Here is a 19,535-nt window from a genome sequence, read left to right as displayed (position 1 = left end):
ACTAGATCTATTTTAAGTGACTGCATACTCATTCCTATTCCACATCAACACATAAAATAAATGTCCCTTTTTCTTATTTCAGAGAGGAGGAGGAGGGTAAGAATGTTTTAGTTTGCTACTGAGCTGAGTTGAGACCCTGCATTTTTTCCTGATTTTGTGAAAGCCAACGGTTATCCAAAAAAGGCTCTGAATAACCTAATGGGCAACAATTCTTCCCTAATTAGTCTTCTGCCAGGCTCTCTGGTACAAGCCTCCCGAAAATTCACAGGTACACATTTCAGACATACACACGTTTGAATATTCAAAACAATGTCCTTTATCACAAAATTCAAAAAAAAAAACAAAGCACCCCTTTTGTATTGCAAAGATCACTCTTCCCCAAAACAACCTTGTAGGCTGTACAAGTCCCTTAATCAGTCTTTAAGTACTTAGCTAGTAGCTGTGAAGAAACATCACAGCCCTCCTTGTTCCACGAAGTGAAACACACACATACTTTACTCTGCTTTGGTGTCAAAGGCGTGAAAACTCCACAAACAAAGTTCAGACACAGAGAGGCACAATCCTGAAGAACTGCAATCAGATAATCTTCCACAACGGCCAAACTAACACACTGCTATTTATAGCAGCAGCTCTAATTATTGGAGCCCCACCCAAACACAAGTGGCCTCTCTTATCTCCTGTAATATTTCCTTAATTGGTCTCTTCGATGCATAAGTCTGCGCCTGCGTGGGTCTAACACTTCCTCATCCAAATCGACCGAAGATAATGGAGATTGGCTTCCTGGGCTGTGTGCCAAGACCCCCTCTCCCAAGTCACACCCACCTTCTTCTTCGTCCGAGGAAACTGCACTCCCTGACTCTGCCGGCAACAAAACAAGCCTAGGACATGTTGACGTTTCCTCTGCCTCCACCTCCACATTCCCTGGGGCAGGAGTTGGGCCAGAGCCAACCACAACAATTAGTGGCCCACATTGGCCTTCATGCTTGGGACTTCATAAATCATAGCTTGGAAAATAAATGCTCTTTTCTCCACCTCCCCACTTCAAGACAAAAATCCCGACAATACTAGTCAGTCCACTCAAGCAAATCAGACAGGAAACATAAGTAGATGAGCTAATTCTACTTTATTGTAAGGTTATATTAATAGAATATCCCAAGTCTGAAGATACAAACTTCCTGCCACTACTTTTAATCACCTGATCAGTTAGGCGAGTCTTTCCTAAGTCTTTTTCCCCCTTTGACCATTAAGCCACTGGGGGCTCCTGCCTCTCTTATCTGTTTCCTAAGCAGTATCTCTTCCCCTCATTTCCCAAAGTCATCCACACATTCTCTTACAGGCATTAATCTAAGGTCTGTTGATTTTGATGTAATATAGAACTCCAGCTTTCTAGAAGCTAATATTTTTTATAATGAAGTGGGAGGACAAGGACAAATGAGGACATCATTCATGGCTTCATTAACCTTAATCTGTGGCTGTTTCCTACGCAGAAGCCTTATGGCTTGTATTGATTCTCTCATTGCTTATATTTGCTGATGATTATTTAAATAGGGAATCAAACCCCTCTAATCTTCTGAGTTTGTTGATACGGTTAAACTTTATAGTTAAAATATCTGAATACTTTGGGTGAACTAGCTGTTTAGTGGACTAGCAGATCTGCCTTTTATTCAAATCTATTGTTTATTTATTTGTTTGTTTTCTTGTTTGTTTTGTCAAGTACCTATTGGTGGTATACAAAGATATAATAATACTTATATACATGATACTGATAAAAGAGAAATATTAGGACAGGGGATGGAAGGCATTCTGGTGCACTTATGCACGCCCCTTGATGACCTCTTAGGAATCGGGAGAGGTCAACAGTGGATAGTCTAAGGATAAAATTTGGGGGTGAGGTGAAGATACTACAGAGTCTGGTAGTGAGTTCCATGCATCAACTACTCAGTTACTAAAGTCGTATTTCCTGCAGTTGAGTTTAGAGCGGTTTACTTTAAGTTTGTATCTGTTGTGTGTTCATGTGTTGTTGTGGTTGAAGCTGAAGTAGTCATTGACAGGAAGGACATCATAGCAGATGATTTTATGGGCTATGCTTAGGTCATGTTTAAGGTGACATAGTTCTAAGCTTTCTAAACCTAGGAGTATAAGTCTAGTTGCATAGGGAATTCTGTTGCGAGTGGAGGACTCTTCTAGTAAAGTATCTCTGGACATTCTCTGGAGTGTTTATGTCTGAAATGCAGTGTGCGTTCCAGACAGATGGGCTGTCAGAGTCTGAACTACATTTCAAGAAAATACCATTGAGACTGCAATAGACATATCACCTTGAAAGTGTCAAGATGTGTTTTTTTTTAATCTAGGAATTCTAAGTCATCCAAGAACCTCTCTCTGAGAATTTGACAATGATGAAGATTTGCTCATGGGTCATTTTAAGCCTCTGAATGACACAATGATGCCACAACAAAACTTGCCATCATGCTAAGTCCCTCTTTTCTTTGTTGCATCCTTGAACTTTCCTTCAAATGGGGAAATTTCATTTCAAGCTATGGCTGCCACTGCATAAAGAACAACACTTCATTGTGTGGCTGCACCACAAGGACATGCTATGTGAGGTCCCTGGAAGGGACAACCGGCTTGCCAGACCTCCCAGCTCCTGCTATTTCTGTAAGATGGGTGCATATCATGAGAAGGCCTTTAACAAAATAAGGAGCTTGATACCATTCCACTATATGAGCAGAGACATACTAGCTTTGTATTGATTTTACAAAGAGAGCAGGGAGTTGGGATACAAGATTAAGAGGGCGGAATAAAATATTCCTCTGGTAGTCTGATAGTTGAGCAAGGACTTGTGAGACATCTCTACTTAAGAAGAACTAGTATTTAGCTGTCAGTTCTCTTTGAAGATGTAGATCCTCAATCAGCTAAACATTTCCAAAGTGTACCTACAGGTTTAGTCAATCCCTGTTTTGTTTTCTGAAATCAGAAATCCTGAATGATGCAAACACGGGTGAGCAGCAAGTGGCTTTTCTTTATGGTAACACACAGCAGCAGAAATGGGAATCAATTTTCTGACTGGTATAAGATTTACATTTGCATTGGGGATCTGAAATAAAACAATATAAACAATCTGCATTCCTTCCTGAAGTTTCCTAAACAATTGAAATTAAGACAAAATTAAACACTGCTAAATTTGTTAGACTGATTATAGGATACAGAGGTACCTCTATTTACGAACTTAATTTGTTCCGTGACCATGTTCTTAAGTAGAAAAGTTTGTAAGAAGAAGCAATTTTCCCCATAGGAATCAACGTAAAAGCAAATAATGCATGCGATTGGGGAAACCACAGGGAGGGCGGAGGCCCTGTTTCCTCCCAGGAGATTCCTAAAGAGCCCCACAGAAGCTTCTCCCTGCCTTTTCCAACCCTGTTTCCTCCCAGGAGATTCCTAGAGAGGCTCCACAGAGGCTTCTTCCTGCCTTTTCCGGTTACAGTTTCAGAGGCTCGGGTTTGTAAGTAGAAAATGGTTCTTGAGAAGAGGCAAAAAAATCTTGAACACCCGGTTCTTATCTAGAAAAGTTTGTAAGTAGAGGCGTTCTTAGGTAGAGGTACCACTGTATTTACTCCTTTTGCACCACATTCATGCCTTATAGATGATGAAGTCTTGCAGGTTAAAGCAAGTAGGATCTATAAAAGCAGCATCAAATTTAAGATACATCTACACAGGGAATATACATAAACTAGCAAATATTTTCAAATTTATCTCCATGATTTTATCTTGTATTCATTAACCTATTTGCACAAAGCAACATGAGACCGCCAGAACAGACTGCCCATAGGTAGACTTTCATTATCAGAGATTTGTGACAAACAACAGGGTACAATCATTGTTTTCCTAATGTTCACTTTTTTATGCCATAATGTGAGCCACATTTTAAGATAAGGTGATAGCCTTTGATTTCTGTCTTAAATGCATTGGGGAGTAAGTTCCATTGCACTCAAAGAGAATTGCTTCTTCATAAATATCTGTCAGATTATGCTGACAATTAATTCCTCGCGTAATCCAGAAAGACAGTACTTACAACATTAAGTCCACCCAGGAAATAATTACTGTAGAGAGAACCCAGCACACATTTCGGTGAGGCAACACTCACAATAGTGTAATAGTTTGCAGAAAAATCTGATCACTGCATTTCTCATGGGCATAAAGAATTGGGTTTCCTATAAAAACTATTTCACAAAAGTGTAAACTATATAGAAATCCACCAGAAGAACTTTTACTGTAGGTCTGGCGATCCGTTGGGTAGCCCAGAAGCTACATGTTATTTAATGGGGGAGGTGAGAAAGTTGAGAGTAACAGTAGGCAAATTGATTATATCATGACATCATGCAAATAGTGATTTCTGGGTGTGTACGATCATCTGTTTTGGCAGGATTGCAGGCTAAGGTTTATTTTCTATAAAAAATAGGCAAGACGTTATTCTTCTGTTTGTCAGGAGGTTCTAGCCAAATTATGGAGACATGATTTTTGGGAGGCCCTAGGGATTGCAGGAAAGGGCTTTGAGTACTTATGAGCAACATTTTTTACATTATAATTCTAAATATACTTTTCCAAAATAAACCCGAGTAAATTCAATAGCGCATATTTTCCGAAAGAAGTACAGTATACTTCATCCTATATCTAGTTCCTGCCAGTATTCTTTAAAATATATAATTTATATCTGACCATATGGCATTCACATCTCTGTTTCATGAAAGCTTGAAATGAATAGTGCATTATAAAAATCCAAGATAATGCACATTTATTTTTCTATGCAACTTTCCCTAACATATACATTTCGTGCCATTTTTATATTCAGCTTCCCCCAACTATATCCTCTTTATGTTCATTAGAGCCTTTATGTAGGAGATGACCAAGCTGAGTTCAAGGGAGGAGTCAAATGCACCATCAGTCTTGAGTCCCTTCGTGCCCACAAGAGATCTAAGTCCAGCTGATCTTGAATTCCTTTTACTCTTATCTACCACCAATTTGCTTTGAACATTAGTAGTTCAGATTCTTGTAGAGAGAAGAAGATTGCAAAAAACTTTTATCCTCATTTGAAATGCCTAGATCAGTGATGGCGAACCTATGGCCTGGGTGCCACAAGTGGTACGCGGAGCCATATCTGCTGGTACACAAGCCGTTACTGTAGCTCAGCTCCAATTTATTTATTTTATTTTATTTATTTATTAGATTTGTATGCCGCCCTTCTCCTTAGACTCGGGGTGGCTAACAACAATAATAAGAAACAGCATATAACAAATCTAATATTTAAATTACTAAAAGCCCTTATTAAAAACCAAACATACACACAAACATACCATGCATAAATTGTATAGGCCTAGGGGGAAGGTATATCTCAATTCCCCCATGCCTGACGACAGAGGTGGGTTTTAAGGAGCTTACGAAAGGTGAGGAGGGTGGGGGCAATTCTGATCTCTGGGGGAAGTTGGTTCCAGAGGACCGGGGCCACCACAGAGAAGGCTCTTCCCCTGGACCCCGCCAAATGACATTGTTTAGTTGACGGGACCCGGAGAAGGCCCACTCTGTGGGACCTAACTGGTCGCTGGGATTCGTGCGGCAGAAGGAGATATTGTACATGTGTATGCTGGCCAGCTGATTTTCGGCTCATCCAAAGGTTCGGGGGGAGGGCATTTTCGGCTTCCAGAGAGTCTCCAGGGGATTGGGGGAGGGCATTTTTGCCTCTGGAGTCTGGGGAGAGTGAAAAATAGGTCTACCGGGCCGACCAGAGTTTGAAAAATGGGCTGTTTCAGGCCTTCAGAGGGTCTTTGGGGGGGATGGGGAGGCCATTTTTACCATCCACAGGTATTGAATTATGGGTGTGGGCACTTGCGCATGCACGATAGCGCATACGCGCTATCAGCACCCGAGGGAAAAAAAGGTTCGCCATCACTGACCTAGATCTTCCGATTTCCCTGGAGCTTGGCATTTTGTTCTCTACTATCTGTGCTTATAACTGAAGCTTTAGGATCAGATTGAAAACATAAATATACATAACCTTGCACTTGTCTATTTAAATTGTCAACAGTCAATAGAAGTCAGCAACCAGGAGACTGTGAGTTCTAGTCCTGCCTTACTGTAGACTTGATAGGCAGCTGGATGACGTTAGACCAGACACTGTCTCTCAGTCCAACCCATTTCACAGGGTGGTGGTTGTGAGGAAAATAGGACAAAGAAGGAGTATTGTGTAAATCAGCACACCTCCAATGTGTGCAAAAACCTAAACAGACAACTCACACTGTAAACAGTCTCAGTATCTATTTAATTCAATCTCTGTGTTAGGTCTGTCCTAATTTAGAATATAAGAGTTGAAACAGCATTAATAATAATAATAATAATAATAATAATAATAATAATAATAATAATAGATTGGTATGCCGCCCCTCTTCGAAGACTCAGGGCGGCTTTCAGAGTAGATACAGACATAAACATGTAGCACAAATCTAATAATTTTAAAAATCAACTAAAAACCCCAATCATACAGTCCAGCATGGTAAATCTAAAGCCTGTTACAGAAAGATAACTGGTGGAATAATAAGGGCATTTTATGGTTGCTTGCTGAAGTTTATAGCTCATCTTACAGTGCAAAGATAGATAATCATTCTGTTTAAATCTGCCTCCATCTCCTTTCTCTGTTTTATATCTAATATTTCTTAGTAAAATAATAATATAAACAGTAAGGGTTGATTCAAATAGGGATGTGGAGTTCTTATGACACTTTAAGTCAGGAATATAGGTCATTCTTTGTCAAGTGGACCAGGTGAAACTGAAGCCTTATTTGAAAAGAAACCATCACAAAAATAACATATATGATAGGGGGGAAAACATGCTGTTTCTAATGAAATAAAAATGAAGATGATTGAAGGTGAGAAAATAGAGAGTGATAGGGAAAAATGTGCTCTTTCTAATGAAGATGTTTGAAGGTGATGAAACAGAGTTCTGTTTTCCCGTGTTCAATCATCTTCCTTTTTATTTCATTAGAAAGAGCACATTTTTTCCTATCACATGTGTTGTTTTGTGATGGTTTCTTTTCAAATAACGTGCAAAAATCAGTCAAGTGGGCACTTGGTCCACTTGACAAAGAATGACCCATATCAAACTCAGGCCCATTGGCCAGATCCGGCCCGTGGATCATTGTTCCCTCTAATTTTTTGGGGGGGTGGGCGGAAAAGTATAGTGTCTGAGCGGCAGTCCCTTCAGGACTGGGCAGCACAGAAAAAATAAACAAACAAACAAACAAACAAACAAACAAACAAATAAAAAACCCACCCTGTTTTGCCTAAGAGAATTTCAAAATAAAATACTGTACTGTGTGTCTATAACAGTGAGCTCATAATAGGGCAACTCAATATCAAAATGCCACTTAAATAGTTGAGCTAGTTTCAAACTAGATTTTGATTTTCTTCCTCTCTTCCTTACTCCCATTCTTTTTCTTTCTCTTTTCCTTCCTCTCTTTTTTCTATCTGTTTCTCTCTCTTCCTCTCTCTCTCCTTCCCTCTCACTCTTTCCCTCTCGGCTTCTGGGCAGGTTTGGAAAACTCTGAGTTGATGATGATTTTTAAGTGAGCGATTGCTCACTGCTCAGCTTAGAGGGAACTATGCCGTGGGTGCTTAAATCTGGCCCACAGGGCTGTCCTGGAAATAGCAATGGACTGGCCCATTGCCTCTGGCAGCCAAAGGGGGGCTTGGGGGGCCTGCACATGCCCCTTGCACCCTTTTTTTCAGCCTGGGAGGCTGCCCATGGCCCCCTGCGCTACATTTTTTTACTTGGATGGCCTTCTGCAGCACTTTGCCAGTCTAAACGGGCATTGGGGAGATTATGCTCACCTTCCCCCACCTGTTTGGCCAGTAGGGTGCTTCAGGAGGCATCCATCCTGTATCTCCACCCACCCACTTCTGGCCTGGCCTGCGGAAGAGAACTACAATGCTGATACAACCCTCAAAGAAATCCAGTTACACACCCCTGCTCTAGGCACCGGAAGTTGAAGTTCAGGCACTTCTGAAAAGCTACAACTTCATCATAGACTGGGCAGAAGAAGATGCACTTTTAAAAATATTTAAAAACTTACTTTGGAGATAGTTCATAGTGTTAGAATTTGGGAAATAACTCACAATAAGACTTGTGTGGTGATAGTTACATAGCACAATAGCTGTCCATTCAGAACCAAAATTCAGCCTTCATTCTCTCAATCTGTATTTTCCACTCTTGTGTGAAGTGGCTGTTCCACTTTGTTCACATGACACCTTTAACCAGGACAGATATTGACCCAAGAGAAGCATTCATGTCACATATTATATCGCAGTTAGAGTTTTTGTGACTTAGGTTAACTAACTGAACCTAGCTGACTTGATTGTCTCAAAGTGCTTCTTTAAAAAGGCAACTGGACTATGTTTTTTTTTTCTTGAGGAAGAAGACCTTTCGCTTAATCATCCAAGGAGTTCATCAGAACTGATGAAGCTTCTTGGATGAGAAGTGAAAGGTCTTCTTCCTCAAGAAAAAAAACATAGTCTAGTTGTCTTTTTAAAGAAGCACCTTTAAGACAATCATGACCTGTTTGACTGAGAATCTCCACAGCTGGCTCGGTTATTCCAGTGTTTTATGCAAACCCAGAAAAAAAGCGTAACTGGTTTTTTTGGAATCTTGTGTGAATATTAGCACTGTGGTGTCCTTCCAAACCCCAAAAGCTATTTTGGCTCCCAAAGCTGCTTGCATGGATGGTGGAATTCAACCCCCTGGTTTGGAGCACCGAGCCTGTTTCCCGGCCCCACTTCCAAGCCAGATCTGTTGAAAGAATTAAAAGGGAACAAAGGGAGACAAAGGCTCCAGATTGGGCGAGAGGATGCAAGCAAGTAACTTTTAAAAACTCAGGAGGCGAGGCAGGGAAAGAATCAGCCCGGGGGGGGGGGGTGTCCAAAGGCGCTGGCCCAGAATCAGCAAGAGACGCTGCCTGGAGGCCCAGCCTTAAAGTTTCTTGAATCTCGACGAACTTATCTTGTCTTTTATGTACACGGAGAGCATAAGCACCAAAGACAAATTCCTGGTGTGTCCAATCACACTTGGCCAATAAAGAATCCTATTCGATTCTATTATACTCTTGCAAAGCCAACGGCCCTCGCTCTCAGCCCCCTCCCCTTTTCGGCTCTCCAAAGGGTCCTTCCCCCAACCAAGCGCTGGCCGAGCTCAGCCAGAGAAGTGGCCCGCAGCTTTCGGGAGCAAAGTTGAGGCGGAGAGGAAAAAGGACGGGGGTGGCTGAGAAGTCCAGTGTCGCCCCTGCGCCCTTCTTTCCTCGGAAATGGATTCCAGGGAGGGAGGCAGGGAGGGAGGGGGGAATGGCAGCCCAGGCAGGGTGGGTATATCGGAATGTGTCTAAAAAACACCAAGGGAGGGAACCAGCCGCTGCGAATTAAGGAGCTTTGTGAAACTTCATACCTACACGCAAAGTCTGACGAGGGAGGGGGTGGAGAGAGATATTTATTTGTGTTTCTGCTTGGAAGTATTTGAAAATCCGAGCAGAGAGAGACGGGGTATGGATTTCCATGCCTTCCATTACGGACGGACGGAAGGAAGGAAGGAAGGAAGGAAGGAAGGAAGGAAGGGAAAGGGGAAAGAAGGAAGGGAAAGGAAAGGGAAGGAAGGAAGGGAAAGAAAAGAAGGGGAGGAAGGATGGAAGGAAAGAAGGAAAAAGGAAAGGAAAAAAGAAGAGGGGGAAAGAAGGAAAGGAAAGAACGGCAGGAAGGATGGAAGGAAGGAAAGATGGAAAGGAAAGGAAAAAGAATGGAAAGAAGGGAGGGAGGGAGGAAAGAGGAGGGAGGGAGGGAGGAAGAAAAAAGGAAAAGAAAGAAGGAAGGAAAGGACGAAAGGAAAGGAAAGAACAAAGTGAATGAAGGAAGGAAAAAGGAAAGGAAAGGAAAGGAAAGAAAAGAAGGAAGAAAGGAAAGAAGGGAGGGAAGGAGGAAAGAAAGGAGGAAGGAAGGAAGGAAGGAGGGAGGGAAGGAAGGAAGGAAGGAAGGAAAAGAAAGGCCACCCACCTGTACTGGGGTCTGGGATGAGGCTGGACTCCCCTCGGGGCTCTCCATCGGGCGAGTCAGCGGAAGGGCTCGGGAGGTCGCTTCGCACCTGGGACATCGGAAGGAGCCCGGCGAGGAGGAGGAGAAGACGCCGCTGCCGCCGCCGCCCGCAGAGACGCAGAGCCAGACAAGAGCGAAGTTCATTGAAGACGCTCCCTCTCCGGCCGGCCCACCAGACGCTTCAAGCCCTGCTGGGGGAGGATGAATCAGACGCTTCGCTGAAGAAAACCCGCCCCGCGTCAGCCCGGACTCTCTCTCTCTCTCTCTCTCTCATTTCCCCTGGATCGTCCCCCTCGCCCAGAAAAGCCCAACCCGCCTCCAGCCCCCTCGGCCGGCGGGGAGAAATCCCGCAAGCCCCCCCTTCAAAAGGAGCTCTTGAAAAACAGCCACCACCACCTGGCAGGGAAAGGAGGGGACTTACTTTGGGACGAGTCTTCAGCCGCGCTCGAGCCAGCGGACGGTCATCTCGCCTCCTCCACGTGCAATTCTCTTTCCCCCGCCCAACTGCTCCACTGCACGGCTCCTACCGTCACCCGGAGCTCGGGAAACAAAAGACGCGACCCCCGGATCGCCCCTCGCTTGCTTGATCCTCTTTTATAAAGTTTGTGTAAACTTTTCTCCCGGTGCGCTTCTCCAAGTTTTCCCAAGTTTTCCCAAGCGCCAGAGAAGTGGAAGAAACGCCTTCAGCCGCGAGCGCGCTCTGCCTTCTCCCTCGCCTTGTTCTTCTCTAGAAAGTTTTAGCTGCAAACTTACGGGCAAGTTTCAGCCTCTTCCCCCTGATTCTGTAAGCTCTGCCTCCCATCGGTGCTTTTTTAAAACAGGAAATTGCATCCAGTCTCGATTACTCAGTTTCCTTCGAGCATGAGATATTTGGAGTACCCATAATAAGTAGCTTGGCGCAAAGTTGGTTCTCTCTCTCTTCCTCTCTCCCTCGTTTTTCCTTTTGAAGTGCCGAAACTAAACAAATGCGCTCACACTGCATCCTATTTTTTTTCGTCTCCCCACAAACCTGTTTCTGCAGTTTGAAAAGGGACAAGATTGGTAGGAAGGCAGTTTATACCTCAGGAAATGGAATAGCCAAAAAAAATGACATCTCGGTAACATAAAAATCATATAAAACATAAAATCAAAGCAGTGGTGGTGCTTACAACCTGAGTCCTTCGGGATTGGACGGCATAGAAGTCAAATACTGTAGATAGATAGATAGATAGATAGATAGATAGATAGATAGAGAGAGAGAGAGAGAGAGAGAGAGAGAGAGAGAGAGAGAGAGAGAGAGAGAGAGAGAGAGAGAGAGAGAGAGAGAGTTCAAAAAGCAACGTGAATATTAGATTGCAGAATTATTTAGGAGTTAAATTTAAAAAACAAAAACTTGACTTAGCTGGAAAATAATATTCCAAGGGAAGGAAAAAAAGCACTTTTACTGAGTTTAGATTACTGCACATATATATATTCACATTAGTCCAACTCCAAAGAAAGTGTTTCAGAATCCTTTCTGTGCCTTACATGATTGTTTCTGGACAATCACACGGGATTTTTTTAAGGTAATAAATCTCATGCTTTCCAAATAAAGAACGAATTATAGCAATAGCAATAGCATTTAGACTTATATACCGCTTCACAGTGCTTTACAGCCCTCTCTAAGCGGTTTACAGAGAGTAAGCATATTGCCCCCAACAATCTGGGTCCTCATTTTACCAAGCTTGGATGGATGGAAGGCTGAGTCAACCTTGAGCCTACTGAGATTTGATCTGCCAAATTGCTGGCAACTGGTGATCAGCAGAAGTAGTTTGCAGTACTGCACTCTAACCACTGCGCCACTGAGGCTCTAAACAATTACCAGTGTTTCTCAGGCTTGGCTACATTAAACATAGAAACATAGAAGTCTGACGGCAGAAAAAGACCTCATGGTCCATCTAGTCTGCCCTTATACTATTTTCTGTATTTTATCTTAGGATGGATATATGTTTATCCCAGGCATGTTTAAATTCAGTTACTGTGGATTTACCAACCACGTCTGCTGGAAGTTTGTTCCAAGGATCTACTACTCTTTCAGTAAAATAATATTTTCTCATGTTGCCTTTGATCTTTCCCCCAACTAACTTCAGATTGTGTCCTACATTAAGATATGTAGGCTTCAACTCCTACACCGGCTGGGGAATTTGGAGAATTGAAGTCTACACATTTTAAAGTTGCCACGGTTGAGAAACACTGAATTAAACTGTTAAAAAGACACCCACAGTTTTTGGAATTACATCCTCAGTTGTTAAATATTTAGTTGCTGGATGTTATGTTATGGGAATAATGCTTTTGACACTGAAAAACAGACCGATTTACATTCAGATGGATGCATTTACAACTGGATACAGAGATGGGTCATGCATGACTAGTATGGGAACTTTCAACTCCACTGATGGCACTGATCTTACATATCATGGTAATCAGGATTAAATGTAGCCTTCTGATAATACAACTTGGAGGATGGTTGCTTGCTTGGTGTGTGAAGAGAGGCTGCTTCGGTGCCATTTTCCTTCAGTGTTATAAATGGAGAATGTAGTGAGTCTTTGATTATAATTAATAAGCAAATGTATGCCGATGATGGTAGCACAGGGCTGTATTCAGCATCTATAGACTTGCAGTCAGCATGCTGTGCTTTTAGTATTCTGCTGACCTTAAAAGGCAAACAAATTTAAGATAGTTTATGTTTTACATTATTCTAACTATTTTTATTAGGAAATTAGCTAAATGTTGGAGTGAGGGGGATTTTTCTGTTCTATTCTGAAAGATGTTGAGGTTTTGTTTTTGTTCTTTTATTTTATTTCCCTCTTCTTTGTCCTTGTTTTTAAAGTTTAGTACTACTTTTAATGTTGGAGAGATGGAGTTATGGGAGGGGAGAGGGAAGGTAGAAAGTAAAGAAACTCATTACAGCACATTAATGATATGGACATTTTGCATATATATATGATTGGATATTGGTATTGTGTTTTGTTATTTGTATATGTTTTATCTTAAGGTGGGGAAAAATTAAAAAATACACACACACACACCCAGAAAAGGAGTCCACAACTCCCAGAAATCCCAAGACTGTAGGCTATATTGGGAAGCTAAGAAAGCATCTCAGATGGCAAATCAGCTCTGTACCTTTGCCAGAAAACCCCTCACTGATGCACCTGAAAAGCCAACTAACCAATTTTCCATTTTTGGCAGGTATAAAACTTCACTTAAACTTCTATATATTTGCTGCTGTGCACTAGGCAACTAATGGTAAACAATGTACCAGGACTGTTAAATCAGGACTTCTAATAATAATAAAAATAATGTAGAATATTCTGTACTCTATGCTCATATTGGGATAGTACAGAGCCCTAAATAAATACTCTGGAAGACAAAACAACTTTTAGAATGATCAGTTAAAGTAGGCTCAAAATAATGTAATGGCATTTCGTACAAACTAAAGTCATGTTCTTCAGTCAGGGGGGGAAAACAAGCACGTCTGTCGTTGAATACCAACTAGAGTCCATGGGGATCAAACTAAATGTAATAAATAAACAAAATCCACAGAAGTCATGGTATGCAATGATTCCACATGATTTATTAGCCCTATCTTTAGTGTTCTGTTCAGTTCAGGAATCTCATTTTTAGAAAGACTCAGAAAAACTGAAATGATAAAGCTCAATTATTTATTTATTTATTTATTTATTTATATTTATTATTTAGATTTGTATGCCGCCCCTCTCCGCAGACTCGGGGCAGCTCACAACAGAGTGAAACAATTTACAACAAATCTAAATTACAGTTTAAAAATATTAAAAACCCCATTTTCTAAACAAACATACATACAGACATACCATTCATAAATTGTATATGCCCGGGGGAGATGTCTCAGTTCCCCCATGCCTGACGACAAAGGTGGGTCTTAAGGAGCTTACGAAAGGCAAGGAGAGTAGGGGCAGTTCTAATCTCCGGGGGGAGTTGGTTCCAGAGGGTTGGGGCCGCCACAGAGAAGGCTCTTCCCCTGGGGCCCGCCAACCGACATTGTTTAGTTGACAGGACCCAGAGAAGGCCCACTCTGTGGGACCTAATCGGTCGCTGGGATTCGTGCAGCAGCAGGCGGTCTCGGAGATATTCTGGTCCAGTGCCATGAAGGGCTTTAAAGGTTATAACCAACACTTTGAATTGTGACCGGAAATTGATCGGCAACCAATGCAGACTGCGGAGTGTTGGTGAAACATGGGCATACCTGGGTAAGCCCATGACTGCTCCCGCAGCTGCATTCTGCACGATCTGAAGTTTCCGAACACTTTTCAAAGGTAGCCCCATGTAGAGAGCATTACAGTAGTTGAACCTCGAGGTGATGAGGGCATGAGTGACTGTGAGCAGTGAGTCCCGGTCCAAATAGGGCCGCAACTGGTGCACCAGGCGAACCTGGGCAAATGCCCCCCTCACCACAGCTGAAAGATGGTTCCCTAATGTGAGCTGTGGATTGAGGAGGACGCCCAAGTTGCGGACCCTCTCCGAGGGGGTCAATAATTCCCCCCCCAGGGTAATGGAAGGATAGATGGAATTGTCCTTGGGAGGCAAAACCCACAGCCACTCCGTCTTATCCGGGTTGAGTTTGAGTCTGTTGACACCCATCCAGGCCCCAACAGCCTCCAGGCACCGGCACATCACTTCCACAATTAGTAGGTTTAGTAGTTTTCCCTACAGAAGCCTTCCTTAACTAGATGTTATGCATTACAATGTTCTTGGAGAAGGTTTGCTGGGAAAGTTGCTGTTGGAGGACAGTTTGTTAATAATAATAATAATAATAATAATAATAATAATAAATAATAATAATAATAATAATAATAATAATAATAATAATAATAATAATAATTTATTATATTTGTATGCCACCCCTCTCCGAAGACTTAAGAAAGTTTTGGATGACTTGGGGACTTGTAAAATGCTGCACTCTTCTCCGCCAGGTTCTTTTAAGAGTTGAACTGGCAGAGGAAGTTCTCATAGAGCCCATGTTCATTAAGTATAGCACTGTAGCCTGGGATGGCCATTGGAAAGACCCTGCCACCCCCCCTTTTTTTTTGGAAAGAGCTGATTGACCATGATAAAAAAAAGTTGATCTGATTTTCTTGACATCCAGCTAGTTGCAATTATGTCCTTGTGGGTGTGCCTTGGATTTTCTGACTACTAGTCAGCATGGGCTATGAATCACCCTCCAAACATGTCAACGCAGCCTCTCTGGCTATTTTGTTCTTGTTTGTTTACTTGTCAGCCCCAGGTGACTAATTTATTTTTAAATGTATCTGCCCATTTCTATTCTTTCCTCTCTCCCTTTGTATTGCTGCTGACTGGAGCAGGCAATTTTTTTGTGTGTGGGGGGGGGAGAGAAAAGAGTTTGCATCACATATTTGAACTGAACTCCTTCCTTCATCTTCTCAGGCTCATAGGAGAAAGTTGCCCGCCCTTTGGTAGATGTAGGAGGAGCCCAAGTCCCCATGAATTAAAGCCACCGCTTTGAGGATAAAATGCCAACTCATCCTTTCCATTCCTTCTGCTAAGAGTCACACTTGCAAAGCAGATGATAAGATAGGATATCTCTCCTTCCCCATACTTCAGGGTTCCTTATATGTATTGAGCCAAGAATCTGTTCTAAGTCTTCCTTCCTTTTCTGCTTGTAAAACTTTCAGGGAGTCCTTTGCATAACAATTACTTAAACCTGCTAGCTCCTTTACCTAGAAAGGCAGAGCTTATCTGTCCATTCCAGATGAACCACAAGAGGATTAACTGGAATGTCCAAAACTGTGCATGAACCATCCTCTATTAGCTTCATTTGTATCAATTCCCATCAATGTTATCAAAATTAGAAGGTTTTTTAAAAATATATTTGTATTGATTTTTATAATATATATAAAAAAACACACACACAACATATAACAAGTGCTCAGTGATTGTGCCCACCACCAGACAAACATTCATACCCCACCACCAACCAGGGGGGTTTCTTGTATAGACTATTTTAACACAAGAGCGAAATATTTATTTACATATTATAAAGTAATTCCAACTTATTTCTTATAGCTTGGTCTCGTATCCTACTCGCCATATATCGTCTTACCTTGTCCCATCGTCCCATCAGTTGTCGCAAGTTTCATTAGTCAAATTCATCTTTTTTGTCCATAATTTCAAATTTAATGTGGTCCACCATGTATCAAAATTAGAAGGTATACAAGAGAGTGATTCCAGACTAGAAAGGGCAATTTTAAACCATTTATTATACCCCTTATCCCCCTTGAAAGCACCATGTACAAAAAATAAAAGAAATTAATCTGGGTAGAAATCAATTTTGTGCAATATTTGAAATTAGATTTCTATTCGAATTAAGTTCTAGAAAAAGTTCTTGTATAGCATTATTACAGTTACCTATTCTTCTTTGAGTGATATGATAATACTCCCAAAATGAATGTATTGATATTATACTGCAAATAATGGTGAGAAGGAGAGAAGAGTTTTGAGGAAAATGGGGCAATATCTCAGAAGTAGTGAGATTAATTTTCCAAGCGTAATTTGCAAATTATTCGGCAGTTTCCTGATAGAAACAATAATCAAAGGGATAATGATTATCAAAATTTTGGAAATATAGTGTGACTTTGTGTAGGGCTGAGGTAGCTCCAATTGGTCTCTAGAGTATCATTGAGAAATATTTAAATGTGAGAAAATATACTGCTCAAAAAAAAAATAAAGAGAACACTTAAACAACAGAATATAACTCCAAGTAAATCAAACTTCTGTGAAATCTAACTGTCTACTTAGGAAGCAACACTGATTGACAATCAATTTCATTTTGTTGTCAGCACATTCAACTTTGTATAGAACAAAGTATTCAATGAGAATATTTCATTCATTCAGATCTAGAATGTGTTATTTGAGTGTTCCCTTTATTTTTTTGAGCAATGTATATTACCTGACTGTTGATTTAGAGAAATTATATCATGAAGTAAATATTGCAGGCTTAAACTCTGAAGTTAACAGTTGATAGCTGAATGTATGAGAGAAGTGCATAATGAAAGTAAAGATCATGTGAGAATAAATAGAATGCTTAGCAAATGGTTCAATGCTGAGCAACAATAAGGCAAGGATTAACAACCCTCCATTGGTGGTTTAATGATTTAGGAATAAACGTATAAAGAATACTTGTATTGATGGTAGAATTTGGTTGGTCAGTGATGTAATTGAACTTTTGTACCCAAATAATGTGAATAGTTATCCAAAGTGGTAAAGCTCCATATGCTTTAATTTGAGCATCTGCTCACCTGAGAATTAGATCTTCTGGGGAAATAATAAAGTTGAGTGATTAGATTAGATTAGATTAGATTTATTGGATTTATATGCCGCCCCTCTCCAGAAACTCGGGGCGGCTCACAACAATAATAAAAACAGTACATAGTAACAAATCCAATTCCCACCAATCTAATTACAATTTTAAATTAAAAAATTCATAAAACAATCCCAATATATATAAAAAACAGACACAGAGTGGCTTATTTAAGTGTGTAAAATAAGAAGAGACACCATCAAGAATGAAAGAGTACTGAATAAATGTGAATTGGATGCAGAAGAAAATGATCAGTAAAATGGAGTGATTTGGTCTTTCAGAGAAAGAGGGGGGGAAAGGGGGAGATGGGGATGGGACTGCAAAATAAAGAGAAAGTCCAAGTTGGATGGAAGATGAGATTTTTATAAAAGAAAAAAGGAGAGAAAATGAGAATGTATGGAGAACAAATGGAGTTGATAGAGAGCAAGCTCACTCCGAAAAAGTAACATGATATGTGTGTTTGTTTGTTTGTTTGTCTGTGTGCCTGTATCATCATAGAATAGAATAGAATAGAATTTTTATTGGCCAAGTGTGATTGGACACACAAGGAATTTGTCTTGGTGCATATGCTCTCAGCGCACATCATCCTCATTCTCCTCCTCAACCAAATTAGTTAATTATAATTAATACAATTATGGTTATATGATTGCTATAAGGAGCACTTTTTCTTTTGTGTCCATTAAAAATTAGAAGCTGATACTCATTTTTAGAAAGACTCTTGATTCAGCACATGGACATTTCATGGAATACACACGGTCTACAATTCTCTACCATTATATTTAGCCAGCAGTGAAATGAAAACTTCAGCTGTGAAAAAAAAAACCTGGACAGAGTTTAGTAATTGCTCAATTACCTGGATTCCGAGAAAGAGCATTTTAAAGGAATGTGCCTGGTTAATCTTAAAAACCCTGAAAATCCAATCTGCTGTAGCCATGACTGCTTTTGGAAATTAAAAAGAAATACTTAAATAAAATGTATAAAATATATACAATGTAAGGCAAAGTGCCCAGATTTCCCAACAGTGCATACTTTATTCCAATTCTTCTACTTAAAGATTGGATTAAACAATAACACATTCTGGGAACTAGATATCATAATCAGCTCCTTTTTGATTTTTACGACATTGTCCATATTTTCTACACTAGATATACACTAGATGAACTTAGCATCTTTAAAATCAATCAAATACTTAAATGAAGTGCTTTATTCATTGAAAGAAGGTTGGAGCTCAATTACAGAGTATTTCCTTTGCATGTAAAACACTGTAAATTCCAGAAAAGACTAAAGATGCAATTCTGTATCTTAAAAGAGCTACTACAGAGTATGTAAACAATAACCCCAAGGTCCCTTTCTCAGTTTATAGGGCAGCAGAGCATACCCAAAGAACTATGTTGACATGCTGTCTCATGAAGTGGTAAGAATGTATGTGATCATAAAAAAGTACATTGTATTGCTTCAATTGCTGTGGCAATAGAGAACAATTGCTGTGGCAATAGAAGACAAATTAGACAATGCAGTTAATACATCCCCTCAACTTCATTTTACCTCCCACTAAGAGTTGCTGGAACAGCCTACATGCTTTTCCTGTAGGTCTAAAATGGTTAGTAGGAAAGTCTACCCATGACTTGCTCACTGATATATCTCTGTTTTTGCCTTTACAGACAATAGAACTTCAGTTTTAGAGAGAGTAGGTTTGAAAAGATTCCCATATAATTTGGAAGGAAGCATTCCAGATCTGCTCTGCTCTGTTCTGAAGTTTCCAAATGCTCTTATTACTTATTTACATATATGTATATTGTACTGAGTCATATTCTTATCACCAACGTTTATATGTTTTTCAATTGATATCCAATTGATATTGCCCACTGGCCTCACAGAATAGATTTCTTCTATGGGCATGAAATATTGCCTCACTCCACCACAAATTCTACATCCACATAATTTTCTAAAAGTTGATTTCTTCATTGCATCAAATATTATATACAATTCTGATTCGATCTGAATAAAATCTGGCGTTAAGTAATTGAATTATGATACTTAAACCAAAG

At 40.6% G+C, this 19,535-nt stretch overlaps 1 protein-coding gene across 2 annotated transcripts in view; it reads right to left on the bottom strand.

Moving 5' to 3' along the window:
* Positions 1-10,915, bottom strand: part of LOC139165664 (myoD family inhibitor-like) — a 69,046-nt gene extending 58,131 nt beyond the window's left edge. Inside the window, exons 1-2 of one of the 2 annotated variants that reach the window (XM_070748881.1) lie at positions 10,537-10,915; positions 10,077-10,306 (exon numbers count right to left, since the gene is read on the bottom strand). In XM_070748881.1, coding sequence (XP_070604982.1) covers positions 10,077-10,173 — 97 coding nt within the window. In that variant the 5' untranslated portion in view covers positions 10,174-10,306; positions 10,537-10,915. The remainder of the gene's footprint in view (positions 1-10,076; positions 10,307-10,536) is intronic. The other variant, XM_070748880.1, reaches the window with a different exon arrangement.
* Between the last annotated feature and the right edge of the window lie 8,620 nt (positions 10,916-19,535).

This window comes from Erythrolamprus reginae, chromosome 3 (assembly GCF_031021105.1).
Source record: "Erythrolamprus reginae isolate rEryReg1 chromosome 3, rEryReg1.hap1, whole genome shotgun sequence".
Classification (NCBI taxonomy): domain Eukaryota; kingdom Metazoa; phylum Chordata; class Lepidosauria; order Squamata; family Dipsadidae; genus Erythrolamprus; species Erythrolamprus reginae.
Note: the sequence above shows the minus strand (reverse complement) of the source record. Positions and strands in the feature narration are given on the sequence as shown.